Raw genomic sequence first — 20,608 nt, 5'->3', positions numbered from 1 at the left:
AGAAATAAGTAGGCGCTTATGGAAAAAACCGTGGGAATCCCTCGAACGCTGCTCTTTTGTTTTGTTCTAGTTTCCAAAATAATCTCTTATGTACGAATATCGTTTATATTTTCAAAGGATAATATTTAAGTCATTTTTTTATTTAACTAAATTATTTTTTAAACTAACCTTGGAATAATGATTTGGCCGCCCCCTAAAGTCGGCGTGTGCAATACACACATTGCACAATAGGTAGCGGCGGCCCTGCCTGTAGATCATGCGCATGTTGTTTCTAATAGCTTGAAATTGCATCTCTATCTTGTATTTCTTTCTAGCATTTCTTTCTTTCCTTTAAGACAAATACTTCTTACTAGGATTATGGGAAAATGTCTGTTTAAAAAAAAAAAAGGCTCAATTATTTTTGTGTAAACTGTCTGTCCGCCCGTCCGTTCGTAGGGTTTATATCGCAGAAACTAGAAAAGTTATTGAAAATCCAATATCATGATATTTTAGATCTTGCAAAGTCCTGATGGATGCAACGGCTACTTTTTTTGTATACTGAAAGCGAACCGTTTAATTTGTATAATTAAATATACAAGTAGATTTTCATAAACATATACAACATTTGTATACAAAACTTCTGGAAAAATAAGTATAATTTTAAAACTTCAGACGTTTTCATTGACAACTTTGGCCTCATTGATGCATTTGAGCATTGGTACTAGATAAATTGCATTGCACCTAAGGTCACAATGTAAAAATATTATATTGGTTCATTATAAAATATATTTTTTCATTTACTAATTACATTTATTAGTTAAATTCTGAATTTAATGTTGGTTTTAGTACCGATTCGAACATTCGTTATTATCATGCTATACAAAAATTTATTACAAGTGAATATCACTTTATAGCGCAGTTGATGTAAATGAAAAATGAAATCTAGATCTAGATACAGATCTAACTAATCAATTCTATTACAATTATTAGACCTAGATCTAGATACAGATCTAACTAATCAATTCTATTACAATTATTAGACCTAGATCTAGATACAAATCTAACCAATCAATTCTATAACAATTATTAGATCTAGATCTTAATTTAAAAAAAAAAGATCTAAATAAGGAACCCTAATATTATATATTTAAATAATATATGTGGTAGATACGCAAATCTAGGACCATGTTCTAGATGAATAAAATTGTTACCTTTAAGTCTAGATCTACATCAATGTCAATGGGTAATGACACTAGATTCTAGATATAGATGTAACGATTTAAATAAAACCAAGATTATCTTTCTATATAAAATATGAGAGAAGTGGGAGCATTTTTTTTACAATGTTTACATCAACTCACTGTCTGTCTGTCTGTCCGTCTGTTTGGTAGAAAATTTAAACATGTTTTTTTTTTAATCTTCCGCTTCTCCTTATCAGATCAAGTTGAAACAGTTATTCATTGTACCTAACAAAACATGAATCAATCAAAAGATTAAACAATTATTTAATTTCTTATTGATACTTAATTATTTAGTTGGATATCTTTAAAAAGAGGAAGCAATTGTACTTAATAAGAGATGTGGATGTATGTATGGATTTAATCCCCTTATTACGTTTTTCCACGTTTTTTTCTACCACATCCCGTTCTCGGATCAATAAAAAATTGTGCATAATTATTCATAAATGATGAAAGTACAGGCATCAATCAATAAAAAATTACAAAATTTTTAATCAGTTAGTACTAAATAATTTTTTTTAATAAAGCACAAAAGGGAGCTAAATCCATGCCATCTAGAGATAAATGGCAGTAATTTACAGTTCTTTCCCTTAGATAAGCTTTGTTTTTAAAAAGTATTGTTTTTTCTTTTGCTTGTTATGTGTATGAAATTGGACTTGAGCCAATGTCTGAAAAACTGTGACCGAAAAATAATTTCTTTTTTTATTAATTCGTTAGTACTTTGTAACCATGGTTGGTAGCTTGAAATTTGGAATATTTATAGATCATGATATTCTATATATTGCAAGTTACACAACACGGAATATGAGCAGACTTAAATTTTAAGGAAATATAACATTTTCTTTTTAAATTTACATGCAAACTAAACTTTTGGTGGAATAAAACAATGTCAAGGATTAGAAGATTAGGTTTCGTTTAAAAAAAAATTAAATTATTATTAAAAATCACCAATTATAAAGTGATTGAATTGGAAAGTGAGCTTAATTTGAATCACGAATTGTTTTTTTTTTATTCCATTTGTATAGCGCAACTTTGATTATTATGCATGCTCGCTGCGCTGTACTCCAATATCTTAAGTGAAATTGTTTTCAAAATTCCGATGATTCGACGAGTCTTAAAACGCCAAATGACTTTTTCCATTCTTTGAACCATCGAAACGAATCCAAGACAATGGCTTGAATATTTCTGGTCATTGGGTGGCGAATTCGACGAGACAGCCTCTAAGTTTGTGTGATAACACAAACTCTCTTCGTAATCTTGTTTTTAATAGTCAAGAGTCAGATGAATCTCAAAAACAATTTAAATGTCAATAACATTAAATAAGACATATCCGGTTTTAAAATTAATCTATTTCTTTTTCTTTCAACCCCCCTCCCTAACAAAACATCACCTACCATCACTTCTCATCACTTACCATCACACACCACATCACCTACTGTCACTTATCATCACCTACTATCACACACATTACCTACCACCACTTACGATCACACACCACATTAACTACCATCACTTATCATCACTTACTATCACACACCACATCTAATACATGTCACCACGCTCCAATACAAACATCGTGCTCCACACACATACAAACCTCACCGCTCACACCACAACTCACATCGCACAAACCGCACACACGTAAAACACAATACACACATCACACAACATATACCGCACAATACATACCACATAAAAACATTACACACCATAAACCACATGATACCTATACAAATATCAAACACCACACACATATAAACCTCTCCACACACACACACTACATACAAACATCACACACCATAATCACTAAAAACATGCACACACAACCACACAATAACCTCATCACTCACACCTCACAAATACAACACACTCTACGCTACGCACGCACTGCACACATAACATCACACACAAACGCACAATAGACTGCCCTCCTTTCAGGTTTGATTTCAACTGCGCTCAAGGCTGTGAGCAATGCGAGGATGACTGCAACAAATTTAATGGTTCCTGTACCATTTGTAAAGAACATTTCAAGGACCCGCTACATTGGTGTCGAGAAGGTACAACAGTACATTGTGTTCAGAATTTTTTTTTAGGATACATCTGTTTCAGTATGACAGCACCGTGCCTATTTGTTTAGATCCTTGGGCCTTTGCTAACAACAGAATTAAGAAAATAATTTGGTCCGGCCTTTTATGAATATAAACAATTTATTTACACAATACGGGCACAGTCCACGTCGTCGTCAGCTATTGAAAAATTATGTCCTCACCCAGCGCTACTACAAGATGTCTCTATGTCCATTATTCTGTGTTAGACACCTTATTTATAGATTAGTTATTTAGTGACGCACCATAGAAGACGCATATTGAACGGGACTAGTGACGTTTGGGATACTTTGGGTTAGAGACCGGAAAAATCAGTTAACGATAGAATCCTCTAGGGTAACGACGTGTTTAGTTGACAGATACTTTTACTGTGGCCTTTTCTTAGAATAAACATAGGATAAATTGTTCATCAGCGTTGACTACATCTCTTTACTTGTTAAAACCGATGTCTTGTTCATTCTGTATTGTTGATCAACTACACTGAATACACCCGAACAATAAAACTCAAACCTTGCAGAGTAATTGGTTGAAATTCAAGTAATCTAGAGTTGACCTCAAGACAGCCTGAACAAGCAACATCACATCTGTCACTAAGCTATTTCCGTTAAAGTTTTTAATGTTCTATTGCGTCACTAAGGAAATCCCCGATTAATCCCAATTTCTACGCGTCTAAGTATTTAGCCATCACATATTTGAATGAAAAAAAAAATTGATCTTAAAAACTTATTTTGATTTCTTAATGACGGATGTATAGTAATTCCAGTAAGTCCTGTGTCTAACTCACAGTGCTCAAATATAATAATAATAATATGGCTAGTCTTCGATTCCGAAGATTAGTGAGGAATGCAGTATTTCCCGTGGCTGCGCAGTCACAGCTGTGACCTACATATATATATATATATGCTAGCCTGATATTACCCGCGGCCTGCGGGTCGTAGTTTGTGTTTACTAATCTAGTTTTTCTATTTCGCTACGAAATTAAAATTAGTTTTGCGGACATGGGTTTACCCAAAGCCGATACATTCATATCTATTAAAAACGAAAAAAGCGATAGATGAATAGGATATCAAGTACAATTAAAACGGGTTTATCCGATTTGTGAATGGTATTATAAGTAAGTCAGGACCATAGACTTATATATACTATATCTAGACTGGACATGGAGACTTTTTAACACTAAAATAAATGTCGTGAAAAATATTTAAAAAGTTGGATCAAGGCGTTGTTTTGTAAAGTAGTTCAAAGAAGTGGAAGCTATTTTTTTCAACCCTAACCTATGTAACATATAATTTAATTTTTAGATCTAGATCTAGTAAATGAACATCAAAAATAAGAGTACTCTCGCCTCATAATTATTTTTTTGCAATTTTTAAATACATAATCTTTTTTATCAAAAGACTGAATGCAACACTAAATTGTAGAAATTGTAATTGATTGCAGTTGTGGTATACGCTGAATTATTCCCCATTATAGGTCATCGTGAGTCTTAGTGAACATAAACCTGGAAAATAGGACAAGACTAAAGAAACAAAAGATAACTCTACAATCTTAAATGTTCATTATCTCTCCAATAGTAGAGTGGTTACCGTGTTGACTTGAGAAGCTCAGATTTGAGCCATGACTTTGAATTCCCCCACTTTTTTTATATCAATAAATGCTTATTTATTGTTAGTCAAGGATAGTCTAGATTTATTACCAATGTAATGACACGACTGATCCATTGATACAAGTACGCTTCATGTAAACTTTGTTTTTGTTTTTAAAGTAGTTTTTAAAAATATATTTGGCTTGTTTCAGTTTGTGGGCTTAATGAGACTGGAATTAACTGTGAAATCAACTGCTACAAGAAGTGTGGGGAGGAGTGTAATGATCCAATCAAAGGAATATGCGCAAGTAGATGCATTCAGTCGTATATTTAATAATAATAGTAATAATAATAATCTTTATTGTCCGTAAGGAAATTTTTCGTACAATTTGTGCATTCACCAAACAAAAACATTGTAACTATACAAAACCACATGTACATTCACACCAGATTCACTCATAATTTACATATGAATAGTTTATATCAGCTTGTTTCTATTTAATGATTTGATTGCCAGGGGAACAAAAGAGTGTTTGTATCTGTTTGTCTTTGCTATCGGTGTCTTGTATCTCTTTTGTGATGGTAAAATCACTAAATCCTGACACAAAGGGTGGTTCTTTATTTCTATAAGCTTTTTTTATAGATGTTTGTCTCAAACAGCTGCCCAAATGTTGTTGTTTTTTTGCCAATGACTTTACCAGCAGCATTTATGATTCTATGGAGTTTATTTTATTTTTAATGCTCAAATTGCCATACCAGGCAGTGATATTGAAACTTAGAATATTGCAGATATGAGCGTGATAAAACATAGCCAAGGCCTTTTCACTAACATTAAACGAGGACAGTTTTCTAAGTAATCGTAATCTTTGCTGCCCTTTTTTGCTGATATAATCAGTATTTGAAGTAAAATTTAGTTTATTGTCTAGGATGGTACTAAGGTATTTAAAGGTTTGCACTATTTCAATAGTTTCTCCAGCTAAAGAAACAATATGATTTTCCTTCTTTTCCCTACGAAAATCGATTTTATATTCTTGCTACTTAGGGGCGTGGTAGACTTGTTAGTCTGCCAGATATGGAAGCTGCCTAGAGAGTAGCCATGCTTAACTACAAGAAGTAGCCCACCCCAAGCAACTTACAAGCGCTCAGATCTACATGAATTAATGCCCAAAGAATGGCGAGAGAGTGCGCTAAGACTGACAGGACCTATGTGAAAACATCCAATCTTGTGCCGACTATGGTAACATCAGAGGACTATACGAGGGCATGAAAAAGGCCTTCGGACCTCACACCAGCAAGTGGGCCCCGCTCAAGTCAAAAGATGGTTCAATCATCAGTGATCGGTCCCTGCAAATGGAGCAGAACTTTACCAGATTGAAAATGTCATCTCGCCAACTGCTTTGTCTAACTTCCCATCACTTCCAGTTTTGAACGAATTAGACGAAACACTCTCGGTAAAGGAACTGAGCATAGCTATTGACATGCTTGTACACGGGAATTGAAGGATGCTAACATAGTAACAATTTACAAAAATTAGGGCGACCGCTACGATTGTAGCAGTAATAGAGTCATTTCACTTCTTTGCATAGTTGAAATGGCTTATGCTAGAGTAATACTGAAGCGGCTGCAGATCTTGGCAGAATGAATTTACCCAGAATCGCAGTGTGGCTTTATGGACGGCAGATCCACAACAGATTTGATTTTCTCCCTACGGCAACTACAGGAGAAAAGCAGAGAACAAAAGCTGTCCCTCTTTATAGCTTTTATTGACTTGACCAAGGCTTTTGACATTGTCAGCATAACCGGCCTGTTTACTATTTAGAGAAACAAGCTACGGACACTAGTGTCAGCTTTTTATGAAAATATGCAAGGCACTGTACAGTTTGACAGTTCCACCTCTAAGCCATTCTCCACCAAGAGCGGAGTAAAGACAAAGATGTGTTCTGCCTCCAACACTATTCGGCATCTTCTTTTCAGTTGTACTCACCAGAGCTTTTAAATCCCTGGAAGATGGAGTATATATCCACAGTAGATCCAATGGAAAGCTATTTAACCTGGCACCGTTAAAGCGAAAACGAAGAGGAAACTGCTGTTCGCCGGTGATGTGACATACATATCTATTCACAAGAAGGATTGCAAAGATTTGCGAATGCTCATCCAGCTGCTTGTCAAGAGTTTAGCCTTACATAAGCCTCTCCAAGACCGAAATCCGGCACAAGATGTCGCAGAAGTACCTGTGATACATATTGGAAATCACACACTAAGAGTGGTGCAGGAATTCACATACTTGGGATCAACAATAGACAGCAACTTAGATTTAGACACTGAGCTGACATTAAGAAATAGGAAAGGCTTCTGCAGCAATGTCAAAACTCTTCAAGCGCGTGTGGAAAATTTCTTACACAGAGAAGACTACGCTGGCTCAGACAGGTCACTCGCATACCAGATATAAGAATCCCTTAAGAGATCCTTTAAGTTGAGCTTGCAGAAAGAGTCAGACCAAAGGTCCGCACAAGACTAAACTACAGAAATGTCTGCAAACAAGACATGAGAACCACGAGCATCGAACAAATTATGTGGGAGGAGATAGCCCAAGACCTGACAGCATGGAGACAGGCCCTACGTGCTGGTACTAAAGAAGCAAAGCTGCATCAGTCAAAAAAAAAAAGAATAAGAAATAAGCCCTGTCAGCTAGCCCTAGGGTTAGGACAGATGCATATACATCCCTAACCCTGCCGCTCCAGAATTGGCTTGATCAGTCACTCCAGATTCTGCCCCGTCTCAAGACGAAACCAAAGCCAGTGACTCACTTGAGCGCATCCATTGTCTTCCGAGACTGAAGGACCCATATATATATATATATAGGGGCGTGCTGGCTGAGTGGTCAAGGCTGGACCCCTAAACTGAGGTGTCTCTAGTTTGAATGTCGATGAAGACTGGGATTTTGAATTTCAGGAGTTTTAGGATGACCCTAAGTCCACCCAACTCTAATGAGTACCTGACATTAGTTGGGAAAAATAAAGTCGGTTTGGTTGTTGTGCTGGCGACATGCCACGTTCTCTAACCTTCAGACATAGAAACAGATTTCTTTAAAAGCATCTGTCCTATAGATTGCGAAGTCAGAAAGGGGAACTTTACTTTCATTATAACACAAAAAAAAAAGAAAAAATTTTGAAATAAAAAGAAAAAATTTAATCCTTGCAACATAGTGAAGGGGGCGAGGTGGCTGAAAGATTAAGCACTTGGCTTCCGAATCTAGGGTCCTGGGTTCGAATCTCGGTGAAGATTTGGAGTCCACCGAACTCTAATGGGTACCTGACTTTTGTTGGGGGAAAGTAAAGGCCGATGTGCTGGCCAGATAACACCCTTCTTATTAACCGTTGGCCAAAGAAACAGACGACCTTAACAACAGTAGCCCTATAGATTGCGTGGTCAAAAAGGGGAGCTTTACAACATGTTTGTTTGTCAAATGTTTTACCTGTTTCGGATGTTCCTTCAGAGTTTAAGATAGTTTACTTCCTAGTCCAAACCTCCCGCAGGACGACGGGGGGATGGGAGCGGGCAGGGTTTGAACCCGAGACAATCGATAAATCCGAACAACAGTCCAGCGCGCAAACCGCACGAGCTGGCAGCCATCCCATGGTAAGCCATCCTTAGTTTGACCGGAAACAACGACTAGTACTAGATCTAGATTTGTCCCAGTACCAGTCATTGTTCTCTATCCTTTAGTGGTGTAGTGTAGTCTGTAGTGATGTTTTGACATTTTTTATTGTTTATAGTTGGCAAGACAGCGTCTTTATCAAGACCAACTTGTATCGCATCAGTTAAATCAATTTCCTTTCACAATTTTAAATGAAGTAAAAAAATAAAAATCTGGGGACATTCATGTGAAAGAGAAGATCTTACAAGAAGAGAGTATGCTGGCCGAGCTATACATTTGAATGAAAATTAAATCAATGGGTTTAACACACAATACAACACAACTAAAGATTAACACTATACTAGTGCATGAACAAGATTACAAAAAGTCTGTATTATCACAAAAACTCGGAGGCGGCCACAGTCGGATCCCTATTGGATACGCATATTTGCAAGGAATATTCAAGACGTGTTGTTTTTTTATTGTCAAAAGTAATAATGTTTTAAAGACTCATTTGGCCTTGTAAAAAATGTTGTTTTTTTCTGTAAAATATTTTACATGTTTCGGATAATCTACTTCCTAGTCCAAACCTTCGCTGGACGACGGGGGATGGCAGGGAGCAGGGTATTAACCCAGAACCGTCGAGATAATCAATCCAGCGCGCTAACCGCACGACCAGGCATTGCTGCTAACTGAATAACAAATTATTAGCCTATTATTGAGAAAGAGTTACATTATTAAGTTGTCTGCTTTAGAAAAAAATTGGATTTATTTTCTTACTTGTGTGTCACCCCCTTGATGGGATGTCATCCAGAGCGGCCTGCTCTACGCCGCACCCTCTTGTGACACCACTGGCCAACCTACTGAAGTCATGTTGCTCATTGCAAAATACTTCTCTGGCTCGTATCGCAAATGCATGAATGCTTTATTCAAACCACCGTATAGTAACCTGAACATATCATTAGCTGATAATATATGGACATACAACACATTGTTGGTTAATTTAGATTACAAATGTCGCTGGTTAATATATGTGGCATATAACATATCGTTGGTTAATTCAACATACACATGTCGCTGGATAATAACTCCTCAGTATATAACATATTGTGTACTTCAGTTCATGGTGGCTGGGCTGAATGGGAAGAATGGCATTGTACACCCCGCTGTAAAAATTCCAGGGAAATAAGACTGAGGTAAGTCTAGTCCACCATTCTTAGCAAAAATTCAACCTAATAGAATACTCAGAAAGACACGAAGATAAATAAAAATTTCTTATTTCATAAGCTAAGACAAAGACTTAGAAAAGCTCTTTTTTCTATACTTCCATTTCAGCACAGAACGGATTGCCTGAATCAGCCAGAAAACCAATGACCAATGACATGATTAACCTTTTTGAAGTAGTCTCTCTAATTGATACTATGCGATCTGTGGAGCAAAAAATATTGCAACTCACCAATCGTAAACAAACAACATTTAGCCTCGTGGTTCTCTAGCTCTACTATACAAATCACGTAATACAAACAGGCTGTCACGTGACACTTTTTTTTCCATTGTTGTATCAATATTATCACGTGTTTAAATGTTGTTTGTTTACGGTTGGTGAATGCGGTCCATTTTACTTGCAGTTTTCACAGCGCGGAGCCATGATGCTCTATCCTTCAATTCCGTCTAGCAGGTGGCGGGCTCTATGTGAACAGTTCTCGAGGAAGCTTTAAGGGTGTCCCTGAGGGTTAGTTTTCTTAAACAAATTAGGCTCGCTTTTCCCATCTTAGAAATCTTATTAAACACCAAAATACATTATTAGTGGTTAGCGCAATGCAAACATTTCTAAAACGGATGTTGAAAAAACTTTTCCATAGAGAGCTTCAAACTGTTTGGCGAAGTTTCCATCAGTTGTGATCATATCGAATGGTCAGCCTCTATTAAATTGACGTGATTGTTATGGCGTCAAGTTACGAGACTGATCGCCGCTCTAAGAGCTTAAAAGATGTTCTTTGCGGGCAAGCGTCTTAAAATTTGACCGGAAATCTTGTCCCCCTAGGATGAAGCTCATTAACACTAGGCTGAATTAGGACGGTCTGTCCGCACTCGGATACAAGTTTTCATTTTTAAAATTCATGACTTGAGGCATGTGTTTTGTCAATAGAGGCTGTACGAAACCCAAGCCCGAATTTGGTGGCCACAGATGTTTTGGAGACTTCTTTGAGAGTAGAAAGGCCAGATGTTACCAGGGAGTTACCTGCTCAGAAGGTTTACGAATAATTTAGTATGCCGGTTGAAATTATAACCAATGTTTCAACCTATTTCCAGAAGAAAAAGTGTTCTTTTTTTTTTTTTTTTTTTTTAGAGAATTGTTTGTTGTTTTTTAAAATAGAAAATAGATGAATGCTAAGCCAATCGGGATAATTATCATTTTTAGAAATTTTATAATTTAATTTTTTTTTTAAATTTTCCTCAGTGTTGTGCACCTCTTTTCATAAGCTTCGCTGGCAGATACCTATAGATAGATTGCTTTTTTTTTTATTCTCCTACAAGAAGTAGTCTTAAAGGGGGATTCACAATGAAATTTTCATTTTTTTAAATTTACAGTTAAAAGGAAAAGCTTTTATGCATGACTTGATAGGAGATAAAGGAACATAAATAATCATACACATTTTATGAGTCTATTTTTTGGGGTTGCTATGAAGATGGCGGCCATCTTGAAAATAAACAATGTTTACAATAATCTTAAAAATATTCCTAAGTACTCATATTTTTTTTTTAATTTCTTGATTTTACCTGATAGATATTTAAATGTCATAGGTAACTGGCTATTATTTTTTAAAAATTATTACTGGTTTAATTTTTATGAATTCTCAAAAAAAATGTTCGCCCCTGTAAAAGGTTAGATGGTGTAATGTTGAAGAATGCTAATGTCGTGGAATGCTGGGTTTGTGCTTCCTGGAGTACTTTTGACACGTGACAAACATAGATACCACAAATTGACTTAAGTCCGTTTCAGCAGGCAAAACATAAAGTTTATTTGACAACAATAATAATAATACTGCAATCCTTGTTAGTTACACAAGTCAAGAAAATCCTATCCGCATAACAGCGGTATCAAATAATTCCAATACGTTAAACTCTCTAGAGTAGATTACAAATCACGTCCGCATCTCAGCGGGTAACACGGTACAGAATAATAGATTAACTACTAGAAATACATGTCTGAAAAAGACCACTGGCATCAACTGCCCAAAAGTTTCTACCTAACTGAAATTACTACTCGACCTTTCTAAGTCGTTACTGTGCGTCCCAGACCAAAAATATACTTGACCGCCCGGTCTAAAGGATACCACTTGACTGACTTGACTGAATTCAAAGTCAACTTTATTCATTCTACTTCCTGTTTTCTACATCAGGAATTCCACGTGTCTTTTAACATCTTAACATGGCGGGAACATTAAATCAGGCAATGTCAACTGAAACTGTGACAGCCCCTTATTTTTCCCCTGAGGTGACAACTCTGTGTCTGTTAAGTCTTTTCATTATAGGAAATAACAAGTTTTCTTTTTCTGATATATTCTGATTGTGTTCTTTTTTGTATGGCTGCTTTAGTGTTCCCTATCTCTTAAAGCCTTTAAAGCTCGGCGACCCCTTTTTAGAATCCCCCACTCGGCCGCAATCCCCCTCCCCACACACGCAGCAAAAGAAGAATAGACAAAAACTATCCATATTTTCGATGGTTTTAGGCGACCCCTGGCATATCGTCAATCGACCCCCAAGGGGTCGCAACTCATAGGTTGAGAACCCCTGTCTAAAAGAGACACCAAGTGTTATTGCCATCAGGACACAAACTGTTGTTGTGATCTAGGTCTCAACTCATAGGAAAAAATGAGCCTATAACAGCCAGCTTCATTTTTTTGAAAGTCAGGAACATTTTTGGCGCAGAGCTTTAGAAAAGTAGTTAGTAATTTTTAGCGGCCCCCGTAAAGGGAAAAAGCCGCTATAAGGTTTGTGCAAAATGTCCGTCTGTCCGTCTGTCTGTCTGTCCGTCTGTCCGTCTGTCACACTCAGATCTCGAAAACTAGAAGAGATATGAAAAATATTATTTCATCATTAAATGCGGCTTGAAAAGTTTAGGTGCAACGGCTACTTTTGGTTTTCTAAAAGCAAACCGTTTAATTTATAAAATTAATTGTGCAAGCGATTTTTTCATAAAAATACACCAATTCTAAAACAATTACGTAAATGTAAGGGAGGCAATGTTACAATATGCTAACAAAGATGGACAATGTATGTGTATTTTCAGTATCACTAAGTCAAATATATTTTAAAAATGTACAGGAAATGTTTACAACAAATATAAATAATAGTTAAAGATGTTTTTTCTGGTCAACTAGCTGCTAAAATTAAAAAAAAACATTTCTGTTTGTTTATAAAGGCTAATAATGCATTTTGTATGTAAATATCACGCACATTTTTTTAATGGACATTTTATGCAGCGATTTTCGTGCAGTAGCGTAACATCGCTACATGATCGGGTGCTAAACCAATTCCTTAAACTTTTTTGAAAAATCAGATTTTATTTATTTTTTGTTTAGTGCCCCCATCCGAATAAAAGAAGATTATTTTTGTGCGTTTTGTCTGTTGGTAGGTCTGTCCGTCACGATTAGATTAAAAAAACTAGAACCCTAAAAGCTATTGAAAATCTGATTTACACTTTAATGTTCCTCCCGTAACATTTCAATAGTTTTAAGTATCTAAAAATTGATTGTTCCGGATTTTTTTGTGCAAAACTAATCAACCCCAACAAATGTTTGTTTGCTCTTCTAATTTATATTACATTCAATTTCCATGCTTAAACGTTGCAAAAACACATTATCAATAATATGTTGTTCCGTTTTTTATGTAAATAGCATATTAATGCCATATCAAAATCTCTATACTGACTTATATTTCATTAAGTGTAAAAATGTTCCGGATATTGTTTTATAAAACATGAATTATGCCTAATGATTGTTTGAAATCGCATAATTGACTAATATTACACTTATATTATTTGACAATGCGTCACTATAATTTGGTTATCAATATCAAATTGTTCCGTATTTTCATCTTTAAACAAATTTTAAAAATATCGACAATAGGTTGTTCAGGGCTTTAAAAAAAAGTAATTTACTAGAATTGATTACTGAAAATTACTTTTTAGACATTTTATTTTCTTGCTAAAACATAACATAGAAGTTTTGTAATCGATAAAGAAAGTTCCGGATTTTGTTTCCTACAAATCGTCGCCAGAAATTTCCGAATTTATTTAAAAATCTACTAACGCCAAATAATTGTTTGAACTCCCTCTTCTAATTAATTAACAAATAATCTTCTCATTTACGAAATAATGTTTTTACGGATTTTAATGAAAAATATTTTAACTCACTACTCTTTTACAGTACATTTAACTTTCTACCTAAAACATTAAAAAATCTAATTATCGTTAATATTATGTTCCGATTTTTAAGGAAAACAAAATCCAAACACCAAAGTAAGGTATGAAAATCTCTCCACATGGCTGTAGTACATCTAATTTTTATACGAGACCATCCAAAAAAAGTTGTTAACGGTATTACATTTATCTGAAATTCTCTTTTTCCTTTACTATTTATACAAAAATCCGGAACAGTCTATTATATAAACTTTTCAATTGTGTTCATACCTAAAAATTACTGCGATGTTTTGAAACGTAAAATAAAGGTTAATCAATTTTTAATAACTTTTAGTTGTTGTTTTTTTTTATATCAAGATGACAGACAGACCGACTGACAGACAAAACGCAAAAACAAGGCGGCTTTGATCCTTTTTAAATAAATTCTATTAGAACTCAGTGCACCAATGTCTATGAACCCTCGTTAAATCTCTCGTGTAAATAAAGACTTTTTTTTATGGTACCGTTACTAGCCTATTGTGAGGTAATGGAATTTTTTTTCTTTGACGTCATATGAATGGACTCTTTAAATGTAATGTTAAAAGAACGCACTCGGTGCACCAATGTCTATTAACCCTCGAAAAATTGCTCGTATTAATGAAAACATATTTTAGTCTAACTAAGCCGTGTGACGTAGTGTTTTTTTTTCCTTTGACGTCATATGGAGTGAATTCTTTCAATGAAATGCTATAAGAACGCTTTCGGTGCACCAATGTCTATGAACACTCGATAAATGGTTCGTATTGATGAAGGTGATTTTTAGTCTAGCTAGGCCGTGTGACGTGGTGTTTTTTTTTCTTTTGACGTCATATGGAATGAATTCTTTAAAAGAAATGCTAAAAGAACGCACTCGGTGCACCAATGTCTATGAACACTCGATAAATGGCTCGTAATGATGAAGGCGATTTTTATTCTAGCTAGGCCGTGTGACGTAGTATTTTTTTTTCCTTTGACGTCATATGAAATGAATTCTTTAAATGAAATGCTTAAAGAACGCACTCAGTGCACCAAAGTCTATGAACACTCGATAAATGGCTCGTATTGATGAAGGTGATTTTTAGTCTAGCTAGGCCGTGTGACGTAGTGTTTTTTTTTCCTCTGACGTTATATGGAATTAATTCTTCAAATGAAATGAAAAAAGAACTCGGTATAGTAATGTTTATAAAGCCTCGTTATGTGACTCGCGTTTAAAAAAGGAATGATATCTTGATTTAGATCTAATCTAGATTTTTTAAAACTAGATCTAGATTTTTATTACAGTATATCTAGATCTGGATTTATATTCTAATTAAAATTATTTTAGAGTCTAGATCTAGAATTTCTAGATCTAGTTTAGACTAAACTAGACTAGATTAAGATGTAGAATTTCAATTTCTAAACTTAAAGTGTAAAAAAAAAGTGTAGATTTTCATTTCCAAACGTTTTGATCAATATTGTAATGTTTTAATATACTAAAACTAATCTACTATTTTTTATTTAATTTAAATTTACGGCAAATGAATCTTTGAAACATTATTACTTTTGATCATTAAAATTACATCACCTCTTGAATATTATTTGCGAATATGCAGATCCGACAGGGATCCGACTTCGACGGGGGCCGACTCTGAGTTTGTGTAACACAAACTCTCTTTGAAATCTTGTTTCATTTTTTTTGGCTATGTAAGCCTATAATTTAGTTCTTTTTTTTTATTAGACATTTTTAAATTGTTCAAAGCATTTAACATTTTTTTGAGATATGGTTGATGCAGTCCTCTTTCAAGATTTCTAAATCATATCCTGAGTTGGTTATGTCAGATAAATCGATTTGCTATCGCCACCACACAGCATTGTGCCATAAACAAGTTTTTTGGAATACGACAGAGCGAGAAAAAAAGTTTGGATGCTGCTGCGGCCTCCATTGCATTTGCTGAGCCACTGAGGTTGTTTTTTTTTACACATCTGCTTCGAGGCATCAAAGCAGAGATGAGTGGCCCCTTTCTTTTATGACAAGTCCCATCATAAGAAACTGTAATAACAGGACAGCCTGTTGAACTTATTCTATCATCTGTAGTCAGAGGTTATGAATTTTTTCTTCCATGCACAAATGCCCTATTCATACATTCTTGACCAGCTTCAATTAAAGCAGCATTAAATTTGTTAGTTAGATTGTTATAAGTATTTCAGTGCAGCATTGACTTTGTTAGCTAGATTGTTATAAGTATTTCTGTGCATGCAGGGTATACTCAATAGTCCACAAAACTTGTCAAATTTGAAATGCGAGATACCACATTCTTTTAATGACGTCACAGCACCGGACGTTAATATAGCATATGAGATACCACATTCTTTTAATGACGTCACAGCACTGGACGTTAATATAGCATATGAGATACCACATTCTTTTCATGTAGTGACAGCACCGGACGTTAATATAGCATATGAGATACCACATTCTTTTCATGTAGTGACAGCACCGGACGTTAATATAGCATATGAGATACCACATTCTTTTCATGTAGTGACAGCACCGGACGTTAATATAGCATATGAGATACCACATTCTTTTCATGTAGTGACAGCACCGGACGTTAATATAGCATATGAGATACCACATTCTTTTCATGTAATGACAGCACCGGACGTTAATATAGCATATGAGATACCACATTCTTTTCATGTAGTGACAGCACCGGAAGTTTACATAGCATGTGAGATACAACATTCTTTTAATGCAGTCACAGCACCGGACGTTTACATGGCGTGTGAGATACCACATTCTTTTCATGCAGTCACAGCACCGGACGTTTATATCCAGATGAACGTTATTCTTTTTTAAGGTCCAGTCAGACCACAAATATGTTTCACAATTTAGGCCTTTGATTGTAGTCAAATGAGCCATACCTTTTGGTTATTTCATGCACACAGTTAAGTTCTTATTAATGCAATGTGCACAACACAAGGAGACCATTGTGGTCAATTGCAGTGAATTCATCACAAAGTTACGTTCTTATTAAAGCAATGTGCACAATACTGACCTGCAACGTCATAACCTGTGGGCAGTTTAGACCAATAGCTCGTTGCCTCGTCGTATAGACCTTTGACCTTGGCCTCTCTAAGGTCCTCTGCATTTTGACAATCGATATTATGACATGAGATAATGTACTTAATAAATATATAATTCTAATGTGTGTGAATACATGCAACATAGTCGCTAATTGTGACAAGTCAAAAACTCGCTGTCAGAGTCACTCTAAATTATCACAGCATTAATTATTATTTCTCATCATTTATTTATTTTATTTTAATTATTTCTCCATCCTACCCCTAAATTATTCACCCGCCACACCTTTTCCTCTCTACCAGGCTAGACTTAGTCCACCACCTTGGAGAAAATTAGGCCAGTCCTTTCATTTATCTTCCCTTGACCGGGCAAAGATACGCTCAGACTCTTTGATCTCATCGGCAGGATGTCTGACGCCGCAATTGACTCCCCCCCCCCCCTCTTGGGTGGAAGGTAGGTCACTCTCCCCCCCCCCCCCACGTCTCTCTTTGATCTAAGAGATTACACGGGTCAACACACCGCGTGATACTCCAAGGTGTGACGCTTGTCGGACTTCACCCACTTGTAAGCTAATTCTTAGCCTAGGACGTTTCCTGTGTCCGCCCACATTTCCCAGGCATATATAAGTAGATTCAAATCAAGCCAGACCCTTTCACTCCTCTATCGCTGTCGATCGAGTCTGGACTATATCATTTATTCTCCCTCCTAGAGGAATTCCTGGTGGTAAGCCGAACTTAATCACAAGTTCCATCTTAATTACTTTTGTGCTATTTCCATTGGAGTTTATCGTGTATTTTGCTTAGTTCATTTATATTTAATTAGTGCATTGTGTATTTCTCACTGGCGTAAGTAGAAAACATAAACATGTGCTATGTATTTATTTATGTATTGCATTAATCTATTAATGCTACGTTGCTCAATTGATAGTTGATGCAACCATGTATATACTTGTACATCTTATTTTATTTTCTTTATCTCGGCTGACAACCGTGATAATTTTACTAGCGCGCTGATACTGCGTTTAGAGAAGATACATGAATTATCTCCCCTTTACTCGTTTTACTCTAATGAGAGTTGCGCCGCTTGAAGGGACATTCAAGCACGCTCCATTGTTCTCGACCCACGGTCATATGCAAACAAAGCGTCTCGGTCGCTGATCACCGCCCAACTCACCCACCCCCCTTTTCCTTTCTCTATCCACCTGTGTTGTTTATTTGAGATTATTATTTCCCCTTCTGTGTACATTTTTATATTATTACGTTCCCTTTTATGTACATTTGTTCATTGCTACTATTGGCCATCTATTTTCCAAATCCCATTTGTCATCATCTCCCCACTATGCTCTAAAGCAATTTTGCCAATCTGACGAATGCACCTCAGTCGAGGGCATCGATAAGATGTATGAGAGATATGTCCTAACTTGTCTTTATTTATCCGCAGCCTCCCTCAGGTGTCTGCCTATTTATCGGATCACTTACCTGCCTATTGCCTATTTGCCTACTGGCCTATCTATGTGCCTAGTTGCTATCAAGAATCACCTATTGCCTAGTTACTGGATCAACGATCCATTTACCTGCAGTAGTGCTATTCAGTGCTGCATTTGCCTACTGAGATCTACCCAACTCTACTACTTGGCGCTATCGGCATTGCCCGCCTATTCGACAGCCCACCTGTCAAGCTATTAGGCGCGACGTCCCTATAGAGTCAGATCTGTGCGAGACGTCATAGCTACGCCAACCCTCTGCAACTCACTGGACATATCCTGTTACCTACACTGCCCACGGCAGATCAGCTCTGCCCGCAGTAACCTTGTGCCCACGGTATCCGGCCACCCGCCATACTGTGCCCACTACAGATACTAGAACTTGGGACTGAGACTCCACAAGAACTATATCGCCGGCGTCCCTCTATCCGCTAGAGCGCCACCTCCAGCTGCAGAACCTCAAGCCAGGACACAGCCAGCTGCGACATCAACAGGACAACCAGCTAAGTCGGAGGACAAAGTGACATACTCTCTTATTATGTGCAAGAGTGATGATTAAACATAGAATATACTAGAGATAGATGCAAACCCTCCCCCTTTTTATTATTATATGTATATTTATGTAAATAAATATCCTTTATTTTAACTTTTGTATCTATCTTTCATTGCTTTGTCTCGTTGCGTGTCTGCTCCCGATTCATATGCTGATAAGTGGGGGTGTGATAGAATTAAAAATAATCATCCCCTAGACATAAAACGTGCCAAACACACGTCACATTTCCCCCACCTGTCACACTAATTTACATAACAACATGAACAGCAAGATAAGCATGGCATTGGCTTAATAATTAATGTAAAAAAAATTTCGGTCACTCATTTGGCCCCTCACTCGATCGGGGACCCGGGGGGATTTTCACGTTTAGATCCCCTTTCTCTCACCCTAGCTACGCCAATGGTTTAAGAAACGCCAATACGCTTGACATGATAAATGTTTGTCTTGTACTTCGACTATGTCACTATATTTATATCTATTTCACTCCTCTAGATTGTGATGTGACTATATTCACATCTACTTCACTCCTCTAGATTGTGATGTCACTATATTCACGTCTACTTCACTCCTCTAGATTGTGATATGACTATATTCACATCTACTTCACTCCGCTAGATTGTGATGTCACTATATTCACATCTACTTCACTCCTCTAGATTGTGATGTCACTATATTCACATCTACTTCACTCCGCTAGATTGTGATGTCACTATATTCACATCTACTTCACTGCTCTAGATTGTGATGTCACTATATTCACATCTACTTCACTCCTCTAGATTGTGATGTCACTATATTCACATCTATTTTACTCCTCTAGATTGTGATGTCACTATATTCACATCTACTTCACTCCTCTAGATTGTGATGTCACTGAAATTCACATCTACTTCACTCCTCTAGATTGTGATGTAACTATATTCACATCTACTTCACTCCTCTAGATTGTGATATGACTATATTCACATCTACTTCACTCCTCTAGATTGTGATGTCACTATATTCACATCTACTTCACTCCTCTAGATTGTGATGTAACTATATTCACGTCTACTTTCTCCTCTAAGTGTCCCGAGACATGACGTTAAACTGCACTCCTCTTTCCTTAGCACTTTTGGAGATCAAAAAATCTTTAAAATCTCCCTATGTCTTAGACCAGTCCGTTTGCCGTGGACTGCGACGGGTAAGGGAAGATAAAGAGATCCTGGTATTTGAGTAGGTGTCTCGAATGATAAACTACCACAATACAGTACTTTGGCTTCAAGTTCCTCTAGACATGAGGCCCAGATGGTCCGCTCTGGGTCAACCGGCTTGTTACGCTGAGCTACCAGCATAGGGCAGTAGCTAGAAGGTCAATCAGGGAGCTGCTGTATCGGTCGCATGTCCGATACAGCAGCTGACTGAGTATAGCACCTGTGTAGCCCTGGCGTGCTCATTCTGGACATCCGAAGGCCCGTCTCCTTGTCGGACTCGATGGCGGGTGGGGAGCACAGGTGCTTAATTACTACTTATGTACATGCA

At 36.5% G+C, this 20,608-nt stretch overlaps 1 protein-coding gene across 1 annotated transcript in view; it reads left to right on the top strand.

The window, feature by feature from the left end:
• LOC106055566 (uncharacterized) overlaps nt 1–20,608 on the top strand; it is a 126,616-nt gene that overhangs the window by 63,478 nt on the left and 42,530 nt on the right. The window contains exons 22-25 of the mRNA XM_056016057.1: nt 3,140–3,274; nt 5,120–5,215; nt 9,665–9,740; nt 10,694–10,797. Coding sequence (XP_055872032.1) covers nt 3,140–3,274; nt 5,120–5,215; nt 9,665–9,740; nt 10,694–10,797 — 411 coding nt within the window. The remainder of the gene's footprint in view (nt 1–3,139; nt 3,275–5,119; nt 5,216–9,664; nt 9,741–10,693; nt 10,798–20,608) is intronic.

Source organism: Biomphalaria glabrata, chromosome 17 (genome assembly GCF_947242115.1).
Source record: "Biomphalaria glabrata chromosome 17, xgBioGlab47.1, whole genome shotgun sequence".
NCBI classification, from domain to species: domain Eukaryota; kingdom Metazoa; phylum Mollusca; class Gastropoda; family Planorbidae; genus Biomphalaria; species Biomphalaria glabrata.
Note: the sequence above shows the minus strand (reverse complement) of the source record. Positions and strands in the feature narration are given on the sequence as shown.